A 20,000-nucleotide genomic window follows, 5' to 3' on the forward strand; every position below is an offset into this window, starting at 1 on the left:
AAAGAGAGGAGATGTAGTTATAAAGGAAAGAAAGAGAGGGGAGAGAGATGGAGGGATAAGGGAAAGAGAGAGCGAGAGAGATGGAGGGGAAAAGTAAAGAGAGAGAGAAAAGGAGTACAAGATAATAAAACAATAGAATGATGTTGAGAGAGAGAGAGAGAGAGAGAGAGAGAGAGAGAGAGAGAGAGGAGAAGAGAGAGAGAGAGAGAGAGAGAGAGAGAGAGAGAGAGAGAACATTCTGCTGTGGTTGAGTTACAGTGCATTGACTTTGAACTAGTGAGGGGCTGCAAACAGAATGAAGAAACTCTGTCTTGAAAAGCTGCCAATTTAAAAGCTGTCTTGTTTGAATCAGAACAAGAACATTATTTAACTATTTCAATGTTCGATGACCCTGTCGTGTTATTATCTCTGTCTCTATTAGTTGTCATTCATGATTTTAGGGACATTTTAAAGAGGGGGTGGGTGGATGGAGCATGTCACTAATGCAAACTTGTATGGGGGGGTGCTAAAGGTGAGCGATAAAGTGGCAGTCAGGAGAATGAGGCTGGCAGGTCACTGCCAGAGACACCATGAGATGCCAACCAGCAAACTTGTGCTGTGGGAACCAACACACGGGCATCGATCACGAGGACGTCCCACGTTAACCTACGTGGACGTACTCAGGAGAGATGTGGGAACAGAAAGCACCGGCGAGCTAGCCTGATGCATGGAGGATCGGGATGACTGGAAGCACCGATGGAGGGCCCGTCCGAGGACGACCTAGAATCCTAGATAGATAGTGGGTGGAGATCTGGGAATTGCCTACTATACAGAACCATTACCAGAATATGGTTGACAAGTTGGTTTTGTTCTCCACTAGCTTGTTTTTTTATGATTTTACAAACTTCAATGCTGTATTTGTCACCTTCATTTAGCATTTCTAATCATATTCTGAATATCTGATGAGAATGAGTAGAGAGAGAGAGAGAGAGAGAGAGAGAGAGAGAGAGAGAGAGAGAGAGAGAGAGAGAGAGAGAGAGAGGAGAGAGAGGAGAGAGAGAGAGAGAGAGAGAGAGAGAGAGAGAGAGAGAGAGAGGAGAGAGAGAGAGAGAGAGATGAGATTCAAATGTATTGTCATCATATCAGCAAGTAGGCTACAGTACAACACAAATAAGTTTGGCATCTAACCAGAGTGCAAATGTAGCAGTAAAGTGCAACAGCAATATACAATGTACAGGTGATTAAACTGGATACAAATATAAAAATGTGTACTACTGAATGTAGTGCTAAACTACTATGGATATCTGACACAGAGACCAGGCAGTGGGTGTGAAGAAATGGAAAAGATTTGACCCGGACAAGGAAAGAATGACAGCTCATTCTCTCAGAGAAAAGAGAAACTTAAAACCGTATATACCTCCATGACCAAAACCTGTCACTTCTCCTGTGTGTTTTGGAGACAGTCGGACTCGTCGGGGATGCCTCCTGGTAAAAGATCTAAGATCTTGTAATGTGTCAACACCCCCCCCCCCCCCCCCCCCCCCCCCCCCGTCGCCAATCAATCATGTACTGTGCAAACCACAACAACGACTTAACCATTTCACTGCCGCACTACCAAATGGTTTAACCCTTTCACTGCGACAATACGGGAGGTTAACCCTTTCACTGCCACACGACACAGGGTTAACCCTTTCACTGCCACCGTCTGTGGTGTGATAGTAAAGGGTTAACCTTCTGTAGTGTGGTAGTGAAAGGGTTACGATCCCCCGATTACAAGACAGAAAGACTTGAGAGTAGAGCTCCCCACGGGGGACCAGTACAGAACGACCATCTGTTTTCAAAAAGAGATCACAGCAGCATATCTGACAAACAAACGATCGTTTCAAAATGCTAAATAAAAATAATGCGCAATAAAAAGTTTAAATATTTCAAACTTGTCACCAAAGTCCACCACAGAGATCCCCGAGCCGGGTCCTGAGGCGGAGTCCAAGTTCTTGTTAGTAACCCTTTCACTACCACACTACAACAGAAGGTTAACCCTTTCAATACCACACTACCGAAGGTTAATCCTTTCACCACCACACTACCGAAGGTTAACCCTTTCACGACCACGCTACTACAGAAGGTTCTGTATCGTAACGGCCTGGGTTTGGGGAAGTGGAGGCGAGTATCCCACCCGTCCAGGTAGCACTGGAGGGGGGTGAAATGTCTCCTTGGGGCGCCTTGTTCGAGGATGTTGGGGAACCACCTCAGCCTCATCAGCAGGATGCCCTGCTATCAGCCACATCAGACTGTGGCTCCTCAACCGGTCGAAGCCTGCTGCATGTGAGGGATGCGGGTTCGGTGGAGGGAAGTCAGCAGGGGGAACTGCGGGCTTTGTTCCCCGAGCTCATGGCAGTAGCGGCCGCTGCAAACGGTGTGCCGCTGCTGCAGCCATTGCCTGCTCCTGCCCCCGATGATCTCATAGGTCATCTCTGGCAGCGTCGCCCGGTGAGAGGGGTGGACGTCTACCCATTTTTCCCCTCAATGGGGGCCTATGTTCGTCGGGGCCAGGTGGTGTCTCACATCATGGGCCTTACTCCCGCCTACACACCAGTTACGCGGGTGGCGGGGTTGGTCGAAGGTATGAGAGAGGGTGTGCCACGGCTTGATAGGCCGATGGCCGCTCTCCTCTGTCCGGATATGGTGTGGGAACCGTTATGCAAGCCGGTTCTCCAGGGAAAATCGGCTAGGCGATTGGCATATTGGGGTGACCAGTCATTTGTCGCTGGTACACAGTCGCTGGCTGCTGCTTCTAACATCGCACAGCTGGCTGGATTTGTATCGGGGATAATGACGGGCGGCACGGAACTGACTGAGGTACAGCACGATCAGATCACCCAGGCGGCAGGAGCTGTCCTGCATCTTACCCAGGTGCAGGCCATAGCCGCTGGGAAAGTGCGCGCCCTGGCTACCCTGAACCAGCGCCACCTTTGGCTGGAGCAGGCTCGAGTGCCAGAGAAGAAGAGAGCCCCTCTTCTGACGGCCAACCTCTCCGATGCTGGACTATTCGGGAAGGCCCTGCAGCTGATGACCTCAACGTGCAGAGAGATGGCAGAGGAGAGATCCGTTCTCCAACCCCATTTTCTGCCTCCCGTCCTCGCCGGTGGAGTCAGAAGGCTTCCACGACGTCGAGCTACCTCCGCCGTGCCTACCACTGCCTCCGCCGCCACTGCTGGCCCATCCAAGAAGGCCAGGAGGAGAGACGGTGCTTCTGTTGCCGCCGGCCCATCTACGACCGGAGGAGACGGTAGGGATCGACGAGACCAGCAGCCGATTGTCTACCGTCCCTCCGGGGCTTCTCGGGGCTTCTCGGGGTGGCAAAACCCGAGCGGCTCGAGGCAGCAGACGCCGCAGAATTAGTGACTCTCCCCCTGTGGTCCCCTCTATACCCCTCCCCGGCCCTCTCATATTTTGTGCCTAAATAAAAAGTCCACTTAAGGGGGGACTGTATTTTTTGGCCAAACAAACTGTGTGTTCTTCACCAATACATATGATGAGGCTGCGAAATGTGATTCTACATTGTTTACATTGAGGGATGAGTTACGTTCGTGTTATGAGATTAAGCAAGGTCTGCAAGCATACACTCAGTCATAGAAAGGTTCTATCTTAGCCTGACGCTCCACATGCAGGTAGAAGCTGGTTGTATGATCTGTTGCTTACACAAAGTAATGTTGATCCACAACACTGTTGTGTTAGTTGCAGTAATACTCGTATACACACGTTCCACGGCCTAGCCGTTATACTCTCTGTCAGTGTTTTTTCTATGTACAACATAGAATGCGGGTGTAGGATTCACACACACACACGACTTGGTTTTGTTATAAATCCTGGGGTAGCGTGCATTGTATTAGCTTACGCTATGCATTAGCGTTCTACCAAAGGTCTCAAATGCTACAGTTGTTATTGTGTGTAGGGGTAAAGGGTTTTTTGTGAGGGGGTGCCGAATAAACCCCTCCTTCCCACTTGATTGGTCGAGGGGATTTTTTCTCATCTCCTGTTGAGCCAGTCAGGGCCAAGCCGTTCAACGACTTGGCGGGGGAGGGGTGGGGGGGGGGGGGAAGGGTTGTCCTGACGCGGCTCCTATTACAAACAGGAGTTGTGTGCGGGGTTTCCCCCTGTCATAGCATATACGTTGCTATGACGACGGCTTCCGTGAGTTAGATCTTTACGTAATGTCTGTGGTGTCAAAGTGTCGGGTTAGAGCGTAGGGCTTACGGATCTGCTACGCTCGATTTTATGTGTAAACTTGAGTCAGTTGGTCACGTGACTCACAGTTGCCATGTCTTTTTCATACTACGACTCATGTGGGAAGGCTTTCTGGGGATTTTCGGTCTAAACCCTCTAAATAAGGGGTGACTGGATGTAAAAATATAAACAGTTTTTACTCCCGGCTGTGCAGATTGGGTTTTATGCTGTTGATGCTTCCTTCTTTTTTATTAAAAGGAGTTGGGGTTAGGGAGCATCACACCCCTCTTGTCGTTCCCCTGGGCACCTTGGGGATTCAATGAAAGGTCTAAATAGCCTGTTTATTGATGTGGATATGCCCGATGCACACATAGTGCTAGCTCGGGGTGTTCTGTTGAACATCAGGCGACTGACTGGCGCGCCTTGGTTGCTTGGGGTTAAAACAGCGTTTTTATAAAGCAACTGGGATGGGTTTTTTTTCCTCTTCCGACGACCTATGTTGGTTGTCGATGGATTCTCGTTCATATCTGGGGGATGATGACGGAATGGATCTGAACATATGTAGAGGGGTCTCACGCCCTGGGGGTGGGCCACCGGGCGCGGTTCGCACCGAACGGCTGGGTGGCGCCTTCTTTTCATGTTTTAAGGTCAAACACGCATATCTGCCCCTTCTCTTGGAGTAGGCATGTCGGCGTGGTTAGGGCACAGGACTGGTTCTGGTCACACTGGTCCGGATCAGTTAAACCCGTTGTCCGCCGGGGTTGCAGATCTGCTGTTCTGGTACCCTGAGGGACTTGGGCTTTTTCCAGGGGGAGGAATGCCAGGTCGGTCCGGGTGTCACAGGGTTAGGCGCTATGGAGACCCTTGTTGGGTACGTTGTACTCTGCACTGTCGTAATGGCTTACGGCCGTGCCAACCTGTACACGCCCGATCTCGTCAGATCTCGGCCGCTACGCAGGTTGGTCTTGGTTAGTACTTGGTTGGGAGACCTCCTGGGAATACCAAGTACGGGGTGCTTGGGGCTGGTTCTCCATTATTTTCGCTCTTCTCTTACGCATGGCGAAGAGGGGCTTGTTGGGGTGGTCTTTGACCTCCTCGGGGGACCCTGTGCTCCCCGTATCGCCGGGCCCGGTCCGAAGTAATGTTTCGTCGACCCGTAGGCCTGGGATAACCCTGTTGGAAACTGAAACACTGGTACTGCAGTAGTGCCCGCAGGTACGTTTTGGAGTTTTTTCTTGAGGGGTTATGGGACCAACCACCGCATAGGGTAACGACTGGGTGGTTGGTTCTCTGGTGTGTTGGAGCAGAGTCAACTCCCGGGTTGCCCGGTTGAGTGTGCCCCTGCACGTTCATGACGTCTGCCAATCGTGTCAGCCTTCGCTGCCTCATTAAGGGAGGCTTTGTCATGGTGATCAACAACGCCAGCATACGCCCCTTCCGCCGGGGCGGCTGTTTTCAGCTGACCCCTCTGGCGCCTGTCTCGTCCGCAGTGCTCCAGGCTCGGGTTACAGCCTGTTGCCTGGTTTCCCCGGTGCGCTGCCTGCTTCCGTGGTAAGCCTTTTTTGGTGCTTACGGCCATGCTGACTACCTGTGCTGCAGGGTCAGTGTGCCAGGCGGTGTGCTATTGGGGGGACAGGGCCCGCTCTTGTGAGGGGCCTTGTCCGAATACGCTGGCGATGTGGGGGGCGGTGTCACTAAGTGACCACCTGGTGGGGTCTTGATGCTGGGCATCATGGACCTCTCCGGGCCCCCGTTTTCCAGGGGATCCAGTCCCTTTGGTGGGTCTGGGTCTTCCTTTGTGCTCCGCTGCTACGGCCTTGCCACGGGGTTGGGTTTGCTCTTGACCCCGTGATTTCTGGGGGCAGTAATGAGGTCGTTCCTTCCGTTCGTTCCCGGGTGGCATGCGGGTTGTGCGTGTGTGTAGTCGTGGGGTCAGGCCACGGTCTGCTCACCCTGTGCGTTGAGTTGCTTGAGTGCCTCTTCGCACGGTCGGGTCCGTCGCCCTCCCGTGATCCTCCAATAGGGGGGGTACCCTCCATTAGGGGGGGTCGGGGGGGCTCGGTCCTCCCTGATCTGATGGTTGTGGGGGGCCTCAGCGGGGTGTATTTGTCGGCCGATGGCTCTCGCTCGGCCTCCCTTTGTGCGGAAGTGACGCCGAGCGAGAGCCGTTACGATACAGAGCGATAGGTTATAACTATAACCAAGTTCTGTTAGTAATGGTGACGTTTGGCGTCCGACGCCGCTGCAGCCCTTGATCTCACCTTGTGGTGAAAGCTTGGGAAGGAGGCGAGTAGGTGGCCACACACCTGCTTATGAAGGTAAGCTGATGGGGGTGTGGTCAGACGAATACTGGGATATAAAGGTACATTGTGGAATTTTATTCAGTGCGAGGTACAGTGCGGAAGTGACGCCGAGCGTCACCATTACTAACAGAATCGTTAACCCTTTCACTAACACACTACCCTTTCACCACCACACTAGTACTACAGAAGGTTAACTCTTTCACTACCACACTGCCAAAGGTTAACCATTTCACCACCACACTACAGACGGTTAACCCTTTCACTAACACACTACCAACGGTTAACCCTTTCACTACCACACTACATACGGTTAACCCTTTCACTACCACATTACAGATGATTAACCATTTCACTACCACACTACAGAAGGTTAACCCCTTCACTACCACACTACTACAGATTATACAACGGCATGCACATTTCTCGATTCTGATTGGCTGAAACAGTCAAATTACACGTGGTTATTTCTTATAACCCACGCTTGTGGACCCAGAACCCGCCCACAACCGAATTACAATCACTCCGCCGTTCGTGGTTTTAGGAATTAAAGCAAGATTGCGGACAAACCGGACAGGAAACATTACGAAAGGATAATGGTGATAGGGTCATAAAGACTAAATGGAAAACGATTCTGTCATGGCGAATGTCTTAGTTGCTTAAACAATGTTGGATGATGTAATTGATGGGTCATGAGTCATTGTGGAACAAAATAGAAATCGCGCGAATTGATTGATTGATTGATTAATTGCAATATTTTATTTTTATTTTTTACCTACTTTCTATAGAAGCAGCTGGGAGGTGCGCTGTTTTAAGTGAGCGTGGACTATTGAATTGATTGATTGATTGCTCATTTTATTACTGTACACCTTGTTTCCAACTGGTTAAGTTTAGGCCCTCTTTCGAAGTTGGTTATGGTTAGAGTTTGTCTTTAGAGCAGGGCGATAGACCACCAGCCCTGATTCCAAACTCTAACCTTAACCAAATTCGAAAGAGGGCCTAAACTTAACCAGTTGGAAACAAGGTGTACAGTAATAAAATTAGCAATCAATCAATTCAATAACCCACGCTCACTTAAAACAGCGCATCTCCCAGCTGCTTCTATAGAAAGTAGGTTACCCCCCCCCCCTATATAGGGCAAAGAAAACTTTTTTTTCCTATAGGGCAAAGAAAACGTTTTTTTTTATTTGTTTACCTACTTTCTATAGAAGCATCTAAGAATGAAGTTCTATAGAAAGTAGGTTCAAAACTAAAGAAAAGTTGGATGTGTTAGTTTGTTGGATGTCTAGGTGAAAGACAGTTGGATGTCTTAGTTTGTTGGATGCCTAGTAAGTAAGTAAGTAAGTAAGTAAGTAAGTAAGTAAGTAAGTAAGTAAGTAAGTAAGTAAGTAAGTAAGTAAGTAAGTAAGTAAGTAAGTAAGTAAGTAAGTAAGTAAGTAAGTAAGTAAGTAAGTAAGTAAGTACGTAAGTAAGTAAGTAAGTAAGTAAGTAAGTAAGTAAGTAAGTAAGTAAGTAAGTAAGTAAGTACGTAAAGTTTATTTATATGGCACTTTTTACAGAGACAACTCACAAAGTGCTTTACATACAGCAGAAATTAAATAAAATAAAATAAAAAGGAAGAACCATTCAAGAACAAAACACAATGCATCATAGAGAAACAAAACAAAAGACATATTTTATACCTGGAGGAGAAGCTCAAACATTACCCAAAGGCCTGTTTAAACAGTAATGTTTTTAGCTGATTTAAAAAAAATTCAACAGACGCTACTGCTCTTAGGCCACGAGGAAGGGCATTCCAGAGTCTAGGCGCTACAGTTTGAAAGGCTCTGTCACCTTTGGTGATCAGCCTGGTGCGCGGAATGACCAACAGATCCTGGTCAGCTGTCCTCAGGGTCCACATATGGTTCCAGCAGGTCGGTTAAGTATTCTGGTGCCTGGCCATGCAAAGCTTTAAAAGTGAGCACAGGACTTTGAAATTAATTCTAAAATGTATAGGAAGCCAGTGCAAGGAGGCTAGAACTGGAGTGATGTGACACCTTCTGCTTGATCTGGTTAGCAGTCTTGCAGCAGTATTTTGGATGAACTGGAGGCGGTCTATGGATGATTTATTGAGGCAGGTGAGAACCGAATTGCAGTAGTCTAGACGAGAAGAAATGAAGGCATGGATGATCAACTCTAGATCAGAATGGGAAACCATCGACCTGAGCTTAGCAATATTCCTGAGATGGAAAAAACAGGTGCGGGTCACCGACTTGATATGGGTGTCGAGGTGCATGGCCTGATCAAAGTTTACCCCAAGGTTCCTGAGGTTGGGGCTCACATTTGTTTCTAGGGGCCCAAGGCAACCAGCCACCCTAGATGCAACGCCATCAGAGGCCACGATGAGCACCTCGGTTTTGGCCTCATTTAGCTGGAGGAAGTTGCTAGCTAACCAGGCCTTAATGGCCGACAGACATTCATGTCCTAAGCTCCTCATCCCGCCCACGCGGTAGCTCAAAGCACTCTCCCTCCTCCTCCAGAGTTTTACCTGCAGCCACACCAAAAACCTCCAGTGTATTCAGTTCCTCAATTAATTGACTTAACAAGTTCTCCTTTTTCTGGCCTGCATCGAGGTCTATTGAAAACCTAGTAGCTACCTGTATTAACTCATCCTTTGATTTTTTTTTACCTTAGCCATTGTTGGCTCTGCAACAAAATCATCAATGTCCAACATCATTCTTACTATCCACAGTAAACGACAACAAATGAATACAACAATTAACTGTGCACCACAATAAGGGATATAGTTCAATATCCTAAACACAAGCAACTCACCCACCGTTCCTACGACCTGGGGTTCAAACTCCAATTTTCCCTGTATCCACAAAAAGGTTAGCACGTAATTAAATGACAGTGATTTAAGATACACGGCATAACATAGCACGCAATTAAACTCACAAGCAGTAGTTTAAAACACACGGCATTTCATGTCAGCACGCAAAACAAATCACACTGTATTTAAGACACACGGCATAACACATAGTGGATCAAAAGGTCAAGCTCAATAATGCATACATAGACATTTATCCCAAAAATAATGCAACAAACGCTTTTCAGCAACACAAACAAAAGTGAGGCAAAACCTCCTGTGTTACACTCAACCAATAAACAAACTAAAACAAACAAATCCAAACAATTCAAACAGGTGCTCCATACAATCTGATATGACTCACAAATAGCTTCTAAAACCTACACTGCAGTCAAAGAAGGACTGCTAGGCCCACCACATGTCTAATCTAACAAAAACACTTACATCAGGTCCTAACACACTAACTATATTCTCCGGCCCCCTAACCTACCTATACTGAAAGCTAACGCACTGTAGACCTAGCTTTCGTCAACCACACCTGCTACCAGCCAAAGATCATATCGACCATATACCCGTCAAGTATATAGTATAGTACAAGACAAATATATGGTACTAATCACTTCAATGACTGCCCCAGGGTTACGTGGTACACAGGAAGCTAAACACAACCAGAAAACAATGAAAGTACCTACTTGTGGTGTCCACTAAACTAAATATTTAAACAGCATATAAGTGGTCAAATCAAATTATAAATTAAGAGCATACTCACCTGTTTGAAGACCGGCTAGAGCCCCCATGTTACATTCAAGCCTAAAGTATGGCTCGTGTAGGCCTTGAATGCAAAGTGGTGGACACAGGACAAGACAGGAGTTTATCAAAAATAACACTATTTATTGGTACAGCTATTTAAATGCACAAAAGGGTGAGAGCTGGGTGTTCCAGACTCCAAAGGTCAATAACAAAACTAAGGCACATAGGCCAAAATAGAACAAACAGCAAAAATAGCAGCAGTGAGAGCAGATGAGACTCTGGTGAGCTGACATCTCTTGTGAAGTGGGAGACGAACTGCAGCCTGCACTCTGCATTTGTAGAGCGTGGTGCCTCATCACCACACCTGTGTCAATTACAAGGGCGGCCATTTTAATAACATGGAAAGCAAAAACAACAGGAAGAAACAGTGTGTCAATTAAACCACCAATTAGTGACAACACACTACAACCACAATGTGAATATGCACCACAGACAGTAAGTATCCCTCCACCATGTGAAAGTAATACGTAACAGCGTGGGTTTCCTCCAGGTACTCTGGTTTCCTCCCACAACATAAAGACATGCATGTTAGGCAGGGACTACAGATGGAAACGAGCTAATGAGCTCAAATCTGGCACATTTACATTGATGTGGAAACTGAACATGTAGATTAATGTGCACTGTCCCTAAGTAAAAAAAATAAAAAATAAACTTAAAACGTAATCTCTATGGAAAACAAGCCTTCCTCATCCTCCAAACCTGAGGGAGAAAAGCTATAACATTTGAGAAAACACAACACAAGCCTCCAGACCACATGCTGAGACGCCCCCCCCCCCCCCCCCCCGCCCCCCCGGGTACAGGGGGATGATACGACCTCCGGCCTCTGACCGACCTTGTCTTTGACCTTGTCATCCTGATGACAGTGTCCTGGGTTTCAACTTTGCCTCCGGTCACCTGGGGAGAAATGATGGTCCTTCGTGTGTTCATGGTTCAAAGGTCATCCTCCTGTCTGCCTCCCATCTGGACTGTTAGTCAAGTACTCAGACAGAGAGAGGGAGAGCCTGTCGTGTGTGTGTGTGTGTGTGTGTGTGTGTGTGTGTGTGTGTGTGTGTGTGTGTGTGTGTGTGTGTGTGTGTGTGTGTGTGTGTGTGTGTGTGTGTGTGTGTGTGTGTGTGTGTGTGTGTGTGTGTGTGTGTGTGTGTGTGTGTGTGTGTGTGTGTGTGTGTGTGCATACAATTGTTAAGGGGATGCAGACCAGAGAAAGACTTTCGTCTTGTTTACATCAGGGTCCCCCATTTTCAATTCATCGTAACATATATGACATACATGACATACAGATAGACAGTACTGCTACATCTATACATTTATGACATACCAGATTTGCAATTACAGTAGTTTGTGATACAAAAAGAGTCCAGAAAAAAAAAAAGTATATACATTTGACGTAGAAACTGTACATTGGATTGGGTATGTGGGGGTGGGGGGGGACTGTACATTGGAGGTGGTTGGGTGGGTGGGGGGGGGTGGGGTTGGGTAGGAGGGGTGGGTGGGGGACACTGTACAGCTGTACAAACAAAACTGTACATTGGATTATTGACAAGACCATACTTGGTAATTTACTGTACATTGGAGGGGGTTGTGTTCGGACATTTACAGGGGCCAGTTTCGAGTTGTAGTCTCCCTTAGGTGTTTTTTGAGAGTGTTTTTGAAAGTGGGTAGTGATTCACATTCCTTTACAGCTTTGGGTAGGGCGTTCCACATTGATGTGGCATAATTGCGAAACGTGTTTAGTCCCTTGTTTGAGCCGAATCTGGGTTTAACATGATTTGTGGAGCTCCCTCTGGTGTTGTGATCGTGGTATTCACTGACCTTTGGGAAGTATTTTGTCATGTACATGGGTACCTTGGTCGTGTAGTGTATCTTGTAGACCAGGCCCATTGCAAGTTGCTGTACTCTGTCGTCTACTCTAAGCCACCCTAGGTTGTCAAAGTGGGCAGGGGTGAGGTGGGTTCTAGGAGTAAGGTCAAGCAGTAGTCTGACCAGTTTGTTTTGAGATGTTTGTAATTTTGTTTTTAGCGCCTTTGAGGTGCTTTGGTACCATGAGGTGCAAGCATAGTCGTAGTACCCTTGAATGAGTGCTCCTGCTAGAGTCTTCAGGGTATTCTTGTTTACCAGTGAGGAGATCCGGTACAAGAATCGAGTTTGTTGGTTGACTTTTTTTATTACATTGGATGCCATTTTGTCACAGGAAAGATTTGCCTCTAGGATGGAACCCAGGTAGGTAATATCTTCTTTCCTTGTGACAATATTGTCACCCACTGTAACTGAGAAGCCGTCGGTCTTGCTGAGTTTGTTATTTGAACCGAAGAGAATGGACTCTGTTTTACCCATGTGTAATGATAGTTTGTTATCAGCGAGCCATATGCAGATTTTGCCTAGTTCTGAGCTGAGGGTTTTTTCAACCTGTAACTTGTTCTTGTCAGAGACCAGCAGGGCTGAGTCGTCCGCAAACAGGAACAAGTTGCAGTCACAAGCTGACGACATGTCATTTGCATAAATTAGGAACAGTAGCGGACCTAGTATGCTTCCTTGTGGAACACCACAGCTTACTGTGAGGGGGGGGGATAGGGTACCGTTTACCTCCACCATGATACCATGAGGTGCAAGCATAGTCATAGTACCCTTGAATGAGTGCTCCTGCCAGAGTCTTCAGGGTATTCTTTTTAATTTTTTTATCTACTTTTTTCTCCCATTTTCTATTTTTCTCCCATCCCAATTTCGTATCGTCCAATTCTACCCTCCCCTGTCTCGAACGCTGTTAGGCCATGCCTCCCACAAGCCGGCTGCAATGTGGTCGAAGCCTTACATCATGTGTCCCCTCCGGTACTCGAGGAAGCAGCCGTCGCATCTTTTCACCTGCACAGCCCGATCTCTCAACGGCGGGGGTCTGCGTGGGAGGGACACGCCGCCCCCGTCGCTTCCTGATTCTGCTGCGCAGGCGCACCAACCGACCTGTAGGAGTCGCTGTCCACAACGTCCGATCCCCACCCATCAGCTTTCCCACCCCTAACACTGCCAATTGTGTTAGTATGAACGACCAGCCAAGCTGATAGCAATGCGGAGAGCTGGGCTCGATGTGCGTGTATGTATGTATGTGCATGGCCGCCTAGTTATAGTTGAAAGTGGGGGTGCAAGATTTTTATTTTTGTTTTTTTTTAATTTTTTTTGTATTTTTTTTTGGGGGGGGGACCCCTCCACGGCCGATTTTTTTTTAAATGTAATGAACCTGTACGTGCAATTTCCTGCAATATAGAGCCTTCAATCTTGACCAATAAAGCTGCTCTTTTCACTATAAAACTCAGTTTATATTGCAGTATGATAGCCAATTACTATAATAATAATATATTAATATATATATATATACGTTATTATTATTATTATTTATTAGAGGATTTACGGTATGACCAGATCGCATTTAGGGACCGTGAAACATTTTTATTGTATTGCGTGGTAGAACCGTAGAAGTTCTACCACTCAATAGTAAAGACATGTCTAACATAATCCTTTTATTTGAACAACTTAGTGGAAAAGCCTGCCTGCCTGCCACCAATGAATGACTCGGTGGGCTTTGATATTTACACTCAGCCTACCTGGAGGCTGCAGAAATGGAGCTACGGAAAGTAGAGACGCGCTGGGCGTGGGAGGCATTGGATCAAACCATATGGGTGAGGGGGGGGGGCTCGGAATCTTTGGAAACTTAAAAACTTGCTATTAAGTGTCATTGCGTATTATTAATTTGATTGAAATTACGTAGTTATGGTTAGATTTATATATTGGGGGGGGGATATATCATATTTTTCATATGATCAAAAAGTGGGGGAGCAAAATGACAAGTTTGCTCCCCCAAGTTCAATAGTGGGAGAGCAGCTGCTTCGAGTGCTCTATTGCGCAGGCGTCTATGTGTACAGTATGTGTATGTGTGTGTGTATGTGTGTATGTGTGTGCATGTATGTGTATGTGTATGTGTGTGTATGTGTGTGTATCTGTGTGTATGTGTGTATGTCTATGTGTATGTGTGTGTGTATGTGTGTGTATGTGTACCATCCATCCACTATCTAAGAAGATACTGTATGATATACGTGTGAATAACACAACGTCCGGCGTTTATCACCATCGTCCACCAATGAATTGTCTTTGTCTTTGTCTTTGTCTGTCCCCTGCAGCGATCCTGGAGGTCCACGAGGACTTCTTCGTCTACAAGAGTGGGATCTACAAACACACAGATGTCAGCTTCACCAAGCCGGCACAATACCGCCAACACGGCACGCATTCAGTCAGGATTACCGGGTAAGACGCTCATATTTATCCTACGGTCACCGTCGGTAGTGTGACAGTAAAGGGTTAACCTTCTGTAGTGCGGCAGTGAAAGGGTTAACCTGCTGTTGTGTGGCAGTGAAAGGGTTAACATTCTGTGTATTGTCGCAGTGAAAGGGTTAACCGTTTGGTAGTGCGGCGGTGATATTATGCTTATTGTTGCTCGGCTTGGTTTGGAATCTTGACAACACGAGTCCCTTTTCAGCCGTGGCCACGGCATAGACGTTTGTTTCTGTAACCAAGACAACGTTTCATAACCCAACGTTTATTGGTGTTTATATATTTTATTTTTGATCAAATCTTTTTTATTTCACATTATAACATATAACAACATAACAAGACATACCATAACACAATAATAAATAATGTAAAGAATAATGTAAGGAATAAATCAAATCAAATATATATATATAGTAGGGATGCTCGATATTGGCTTTTTTACCGATACCGATATACCGATATTGTCCAACTCTTCATTTCCGATACCGATATCAACCGATATCAACCGATACCGATATATGCAGGGTCCCCCCCCCCCCCCAAAATGGAATAATTTCAGGTAATTAACATTACATATCTCTTGTTGTGGAATTAACACAACATTATGCATACTTTTGACAATAAATAAAATCAGAATTTGTTCTTATTTGCTTGCCTGGGTAAATAAAGGTTATAGAAATGTAAAAAAGAAAAAAAAAGAAAAAAAGAATTGAAAACCGATACCGATATTTTCCGATATCACATTTTTATGCCGATATCGGCCGATAATATCGGTAGGCCGATAATATCGGACATCCCTAATATATAGTAATAATAATTAACAGATCATCAACAGACAAATAACAATAACATTTGAGGTCACAAGACAAAGAGAACAGGACAAATGTAAATTGAATATATATATAATTATAATATAAGATATAAAAATATAAAAATAATCAAAATAATGAACCATCACTAGAGCTTAAAAAAAAAAGGCCCCTATACCCACCCCCCACGAGGACCTCTCAGGACCAACCACCCCGATAGCACTCTGTTGTTTATTGATTGATTTTTCATAATTATCTCAGGCTCGATTGGAGTCGGTCTGATGCTCAGAGACTCTTGTATTGACATTAAGAGTGGCACGGTATCTCATCCTCCTATGCAGGGAGTTGGACGACGTTCCACCTTGCGTTCCACAGTCAAACATCTCTGCCCAAAGGGGAACCTATACATATTATTATATATATATATGTGCTGCCTATACATATTATTATTATATTAATTATATTAATTAATTACACAGCAAATTATCGCGTTATGAAAATGTATGCAAAATGTATTAAACAAATATATATATTTATTTAATTTTTTAATTTATATTGTATCTCATTCATTCCATAAGAACGTAGAATAAACATTTATAGACTTTTTTTTTTTAAATTGGTTCATTTGCATGTTCTTGGTATCTGATTCTAGGGACATCTATGGATCTCAGGGAATGTATTCCCAGTGTCAGAAATACTGTGTCTGTTACTAGGCTTGAGTCAATTGTAATGAACCAAATGAGAATATCAATTCAATTATTTAATTTTGATTTTTTTTTGACTGTGAATAACACCATGCTAAAATTGACCAGACCTGAACAATCTAAGCAAATGAATAAAGGGAAGATGATTAAACAGAAGGTTTTGTAGATACACTACTGAATTCTGCCATCCGGACACATGTAATTTGAAATATTATTATAGAATATAGAATATCAGGCCTAAAATGGTTATGCCACCTTACATACTGCCCCCTCCTGTACCCTACATACTGCCCGCTCCTGTACCCTACATACTGCCCCCTCTCGTACCCTACATACTGCCCCCTGAACCTCCTGTCTGTCTCTTAAACAGTACTGTATATTTGTATATCTTGTATGTCATAAATGTCTGGATGTAACAGTACTGTATATCTGTATGTCGTGTCTGTTATGATGAATTGAAAATGGGGAACCCTGATGTAAACAAGACGAAAGTCTTTCTCTGGTCTGCATAACCTTAACAATTGTGTGTGTATTGAGTTGGAGCTCATGACAAAGGTCCTCTGCTGAGGTGTGCGCTCACATTGGTTATAGCTGGACCTTCTCTGAACCTTCTCTGTGGCTCTTGCTAGGTTTTGATTATGTTGGTAAAGTCAAAGCTCTACCCATTTTTGTGGAGGTGTGTGTGTGTGTGTGTGTGTGTGTGTGTGTGTGTGTGTGTGTGTGTGTGTGTGTGTGTGTGTGTGTGTGTGTGTGTGTGTGTGTGTGTGTGTGTGTGTGTGTGTGTGTGTGTGTGTGTGTGTGTGTGTGTGTGTGTGTGTGTGTGTGTGTGTGTGTGTGTCGTATGACTAAGGCAGATCCCCTTCCAGTCTGTCGTTCTCTCAGACACACCTTGTCTCCACTCCTCTGTTTGCGCAGAAGAGCCCCCCCACCCCCACCCCCCCTCCCACCCTGTTACTGCGGTAACCACAACTATGCAGGCGGGCAGACTATACACACCTGGATCACCTGTCCACACCCATTCCTCACGCTGTAGACCCCCCCTCCCTCAACAACACCTCTTTTCTTCTCCTCCCTCCCTCGCCTGCTTCCCTCTCCCATCTCAACCCAGACTCTCTCTCTCTCTCTCTCTCTCTCTCTCTCTCTCTCTCTCTCTCTCTCTCTCTCTCTCTCTCTCTCTCTCTCTCTATCTCTCTTTCTATCTCTCTCTCTCTCTCATTCTGTCTGTATGTCCATCGCTCTGTCTGTCTGTTTCTCTGTGTCTCTCTCTATCTCTTTATTTATTTCTCTCTCTATCCCTGTCTCTCTGCCCCCCCTCTGTCCCCCTCCATCCATCCGAATCTCTCTCTCTCTCTCTCTCTCTCTCTCTCTCTCTCTCTCTCTCTCTCTCTCTCTCTCTCTCTCTCTCTCTCTCTCTCTCTCTCTCTCTCTCTCTCTCTCTCTCTCTGTCAACTAGCTATCTAATCCCCCCACCACCCTCCCTACTTGTCTCTTATCCAACTCCCATTCCCAGACAAAGTATACTTGTTATCATTTAGTCTGGTCTGGAGAGCGAGAGAGAGACAGTTATTTGGGGCTGTCTTTACCTGCTGTTTGGTGTGGGGGGAGGGGGGGGGGGGGGTCACTAGTACACAATCATCAACATACTTTCCACCTGTAAATATTTCACCCAGCTGTTTCTGAAGTGTGTCTGTCGAGGCAGTGGTTAAGTCTCACTTTTCCTGTCAGAGAGAAATGAGCCTAAATCCTAGCACCTCTGTCTAGTCTTTGATATGCGTGTGTCTGTCTGTCTGTCTGTCTGTCTGTCTGTCTGTCTGTCTGTCTGTCTGTCTGTCTGTCTGTCTGTCTGTCTGTCTGTCTGTCTGTCTGTCTGTCTGTCTGTCTGTCTGTCTGTCTGTCTGTCTGTCTGTCTGTCTGTCTGTCTGTCTGTCTGTCTATCTGTCTGTCTGTCTGTCTGTCTGTCTGTCTGTCTGTCTGTCTGTCTGTCTGTCTGTCTGTCTGTCTGTCTGTCTGTCTGTCCGTCCGTCTGTCCGTCCGTCTGTCCGTCCGCCCGTCCATTAATCAGTCAGTCTACCTATCTGTCTATCTGTAGTTTGTCTGTGCTTGTTTTGCCTTTAAAAGATAAAAGCGACTGCAGACAGTGAAGCTGAGAGCCGTGATGGAGGCAGTTTCTTTGCTCTTATCTGATCAGCCATTGATCCAGAGAAACAGACTCTACGCGGGAGAGTCTCTGCTCATTGCGTCCCTTTCTTAGCTTGCTTTTGTGTCTCCTGGTCTTGAGACTTTGTCCTCGGATATCATTTTCAAATATACATTTTCCAGGACTGTCTTCGAATAGAAAAGTTCTTAGTTGACTACTAGTCGTATGACTTTTGTCAGCTAATCGATGAGTTGATTTAATCTGTACATCTTTTGTAGAGGTTAACCGTCTGTAGTGTGGTAGTGAAAGGGTTAACCTGCTTTAGTTTGGTTGTGAAAGGGTTAACCCTTTGTTGTGTGGCAGTGAAATGGTTAACCGTCTGTAGTGTCGCAGTGAAATGGTTAACCCTTTGGTAGTGTGGTAGTGAAAGGGTTAAATCTAGTGCTTACCACAGATGTGCTCATAATATTTCAGGAAGTAACTCATACGGCATGAAAATCAACAAAGTCTTAGTAAAACCCATTAATTGTCTAATTGACAATCATCAGAGGCCAGTGGTAGACATTTCAACAACTGACTATTTAAAGGTGCTATAGACCTGTCCGCTGTATACGTCAGACTCTAGGGGGCAAAAGGAACGTAATCCTGAACATCAGAACAACGGGGCAGATTACAATATTACTTGCATTTTGTTATCCATGCTAGCGATCTAAACAATCAATCCATGCCAAAGCTAAATATGTAAAAGGTGAAAGACTCAAAACTCACAGCCATGCTGATTTGGCTCAATGACATCCAGTCGTTTTCGTTTGAAACTACTTTTAGTCAGGGGAGTGTCATGGTTTCTCCATAGAGCTTTTCTTTAGCGCAGCAGCTCGCGCAGGTAGTGGCCAACTTAGTTACGTGACTCAGTTGGTATTTCTGATTAGCTCGAACACGGTATGCTTGTAAACAGCGAACAGGTCTATAGATAAAATAAATTTAGAGTAATATATATATATATATATTTTTTAAGAATACATCCACAGAGCTTTTAGAAAGGTACGGAATAAAAAGAAATTTGATGAATGAATTAATAAAAAATAAAAAATGTGCAGGTCCAAAATGAATGTTGTTGTTTACATGTTACGTGCAAGTATCCCCTCCCTACTTCCCATTTCCCCACGTGGAATGCACCTGATTGGATAAACGACATACTGGTGCTCTAGTGCGACATCTAGTGGCTGAATGTTATCTATAGCACCTTTAAGCAAGTTCTGTCTCATCTGTAGACCCCAGAAAAAGCAGTTGTTACTATGTTAAAGCAATAACGTGTAATTATGGCACCTGCTGGCAGTGAGCGATACTTGTCCGGCAGCATGGCTACATGAGTAGAGCTCCAGACTCATGATCAGAAGATCACCGGTTTGAGCCCCGGTCAAGGCTGTTGTCGGAAAGTGGTGTTGTTGTCCAGCAGGGGGCACTCTGTCCTCTGGACTAGTCAGTAACAATGCCCCTGTTACGGTGATGGGGACACCGTATAGCTGTGAGTGCCGTCCTTCGGAGACTCTTTTCGAGACGCTAAACCGAGGTCCTGACTGAATCTCGGTCCTTAAAGAACCCAGGGCGCCTATCGCAAAGAGTAGGGGGTTCCCCGACGTTCCGGGCCAAATTCCCAATCAGGTCTCTGACATCAAGGCCACCTAATCATCTTAATTGTCTGATATCAATCCCTGTCTCCTGAGCCGTTCAGCCATTATGTAGTGTGATGTGTGCCTGGTGCCAGTGTATGGCAGCCATTGAGCCTGCGTAGCCCAAGGTTGGGTGCTATCAGTGGTGGTGAAGGAGGCAATTTCCACACTACATTGTGGGGAGCGCTTTGAGTGTCTAGAA

General features: G+C 45.7%; 1 protein-coding gene across 1 annotated transcript in view; it reads left to right on the forward strand.

Annotated features, from left to right (window-relative positions):
- Positions 1–20,000, forward strand: part of tinagl1 (tubulointerstitial nephritis antigen-like 1) — a 125,286-nt gene that overhangs the window by 98,091 nt on the left and 7,195 nt on the right. The window contains exons 8-9 of the mRNA XM_084312010.1: positions 11,028–11,131; positions 14,328–14,451. Coding sequence (XP_084168136.1) covers positions 11,028–11,131; positions 14,328–14,451 — 228 coding nt within the window. The remainder of the gene's footprint in view (positions 1–11,027; positions 11,132–14,327; positions 14,452–20,000) is intronic.

The sequence above is a fragment of the Notolepis coatsorum genome (genome assembly GCF_963971535.1).
Source record: "Notolepis coatsorum genome assembly, chromosome: 4".
Lineage (NCBI taxonomy): Eukaryota > Metazoa > Chordata > Actinopteri > Aulopiformes > Paralepididae > Notolepis > Notolepis coatsorum.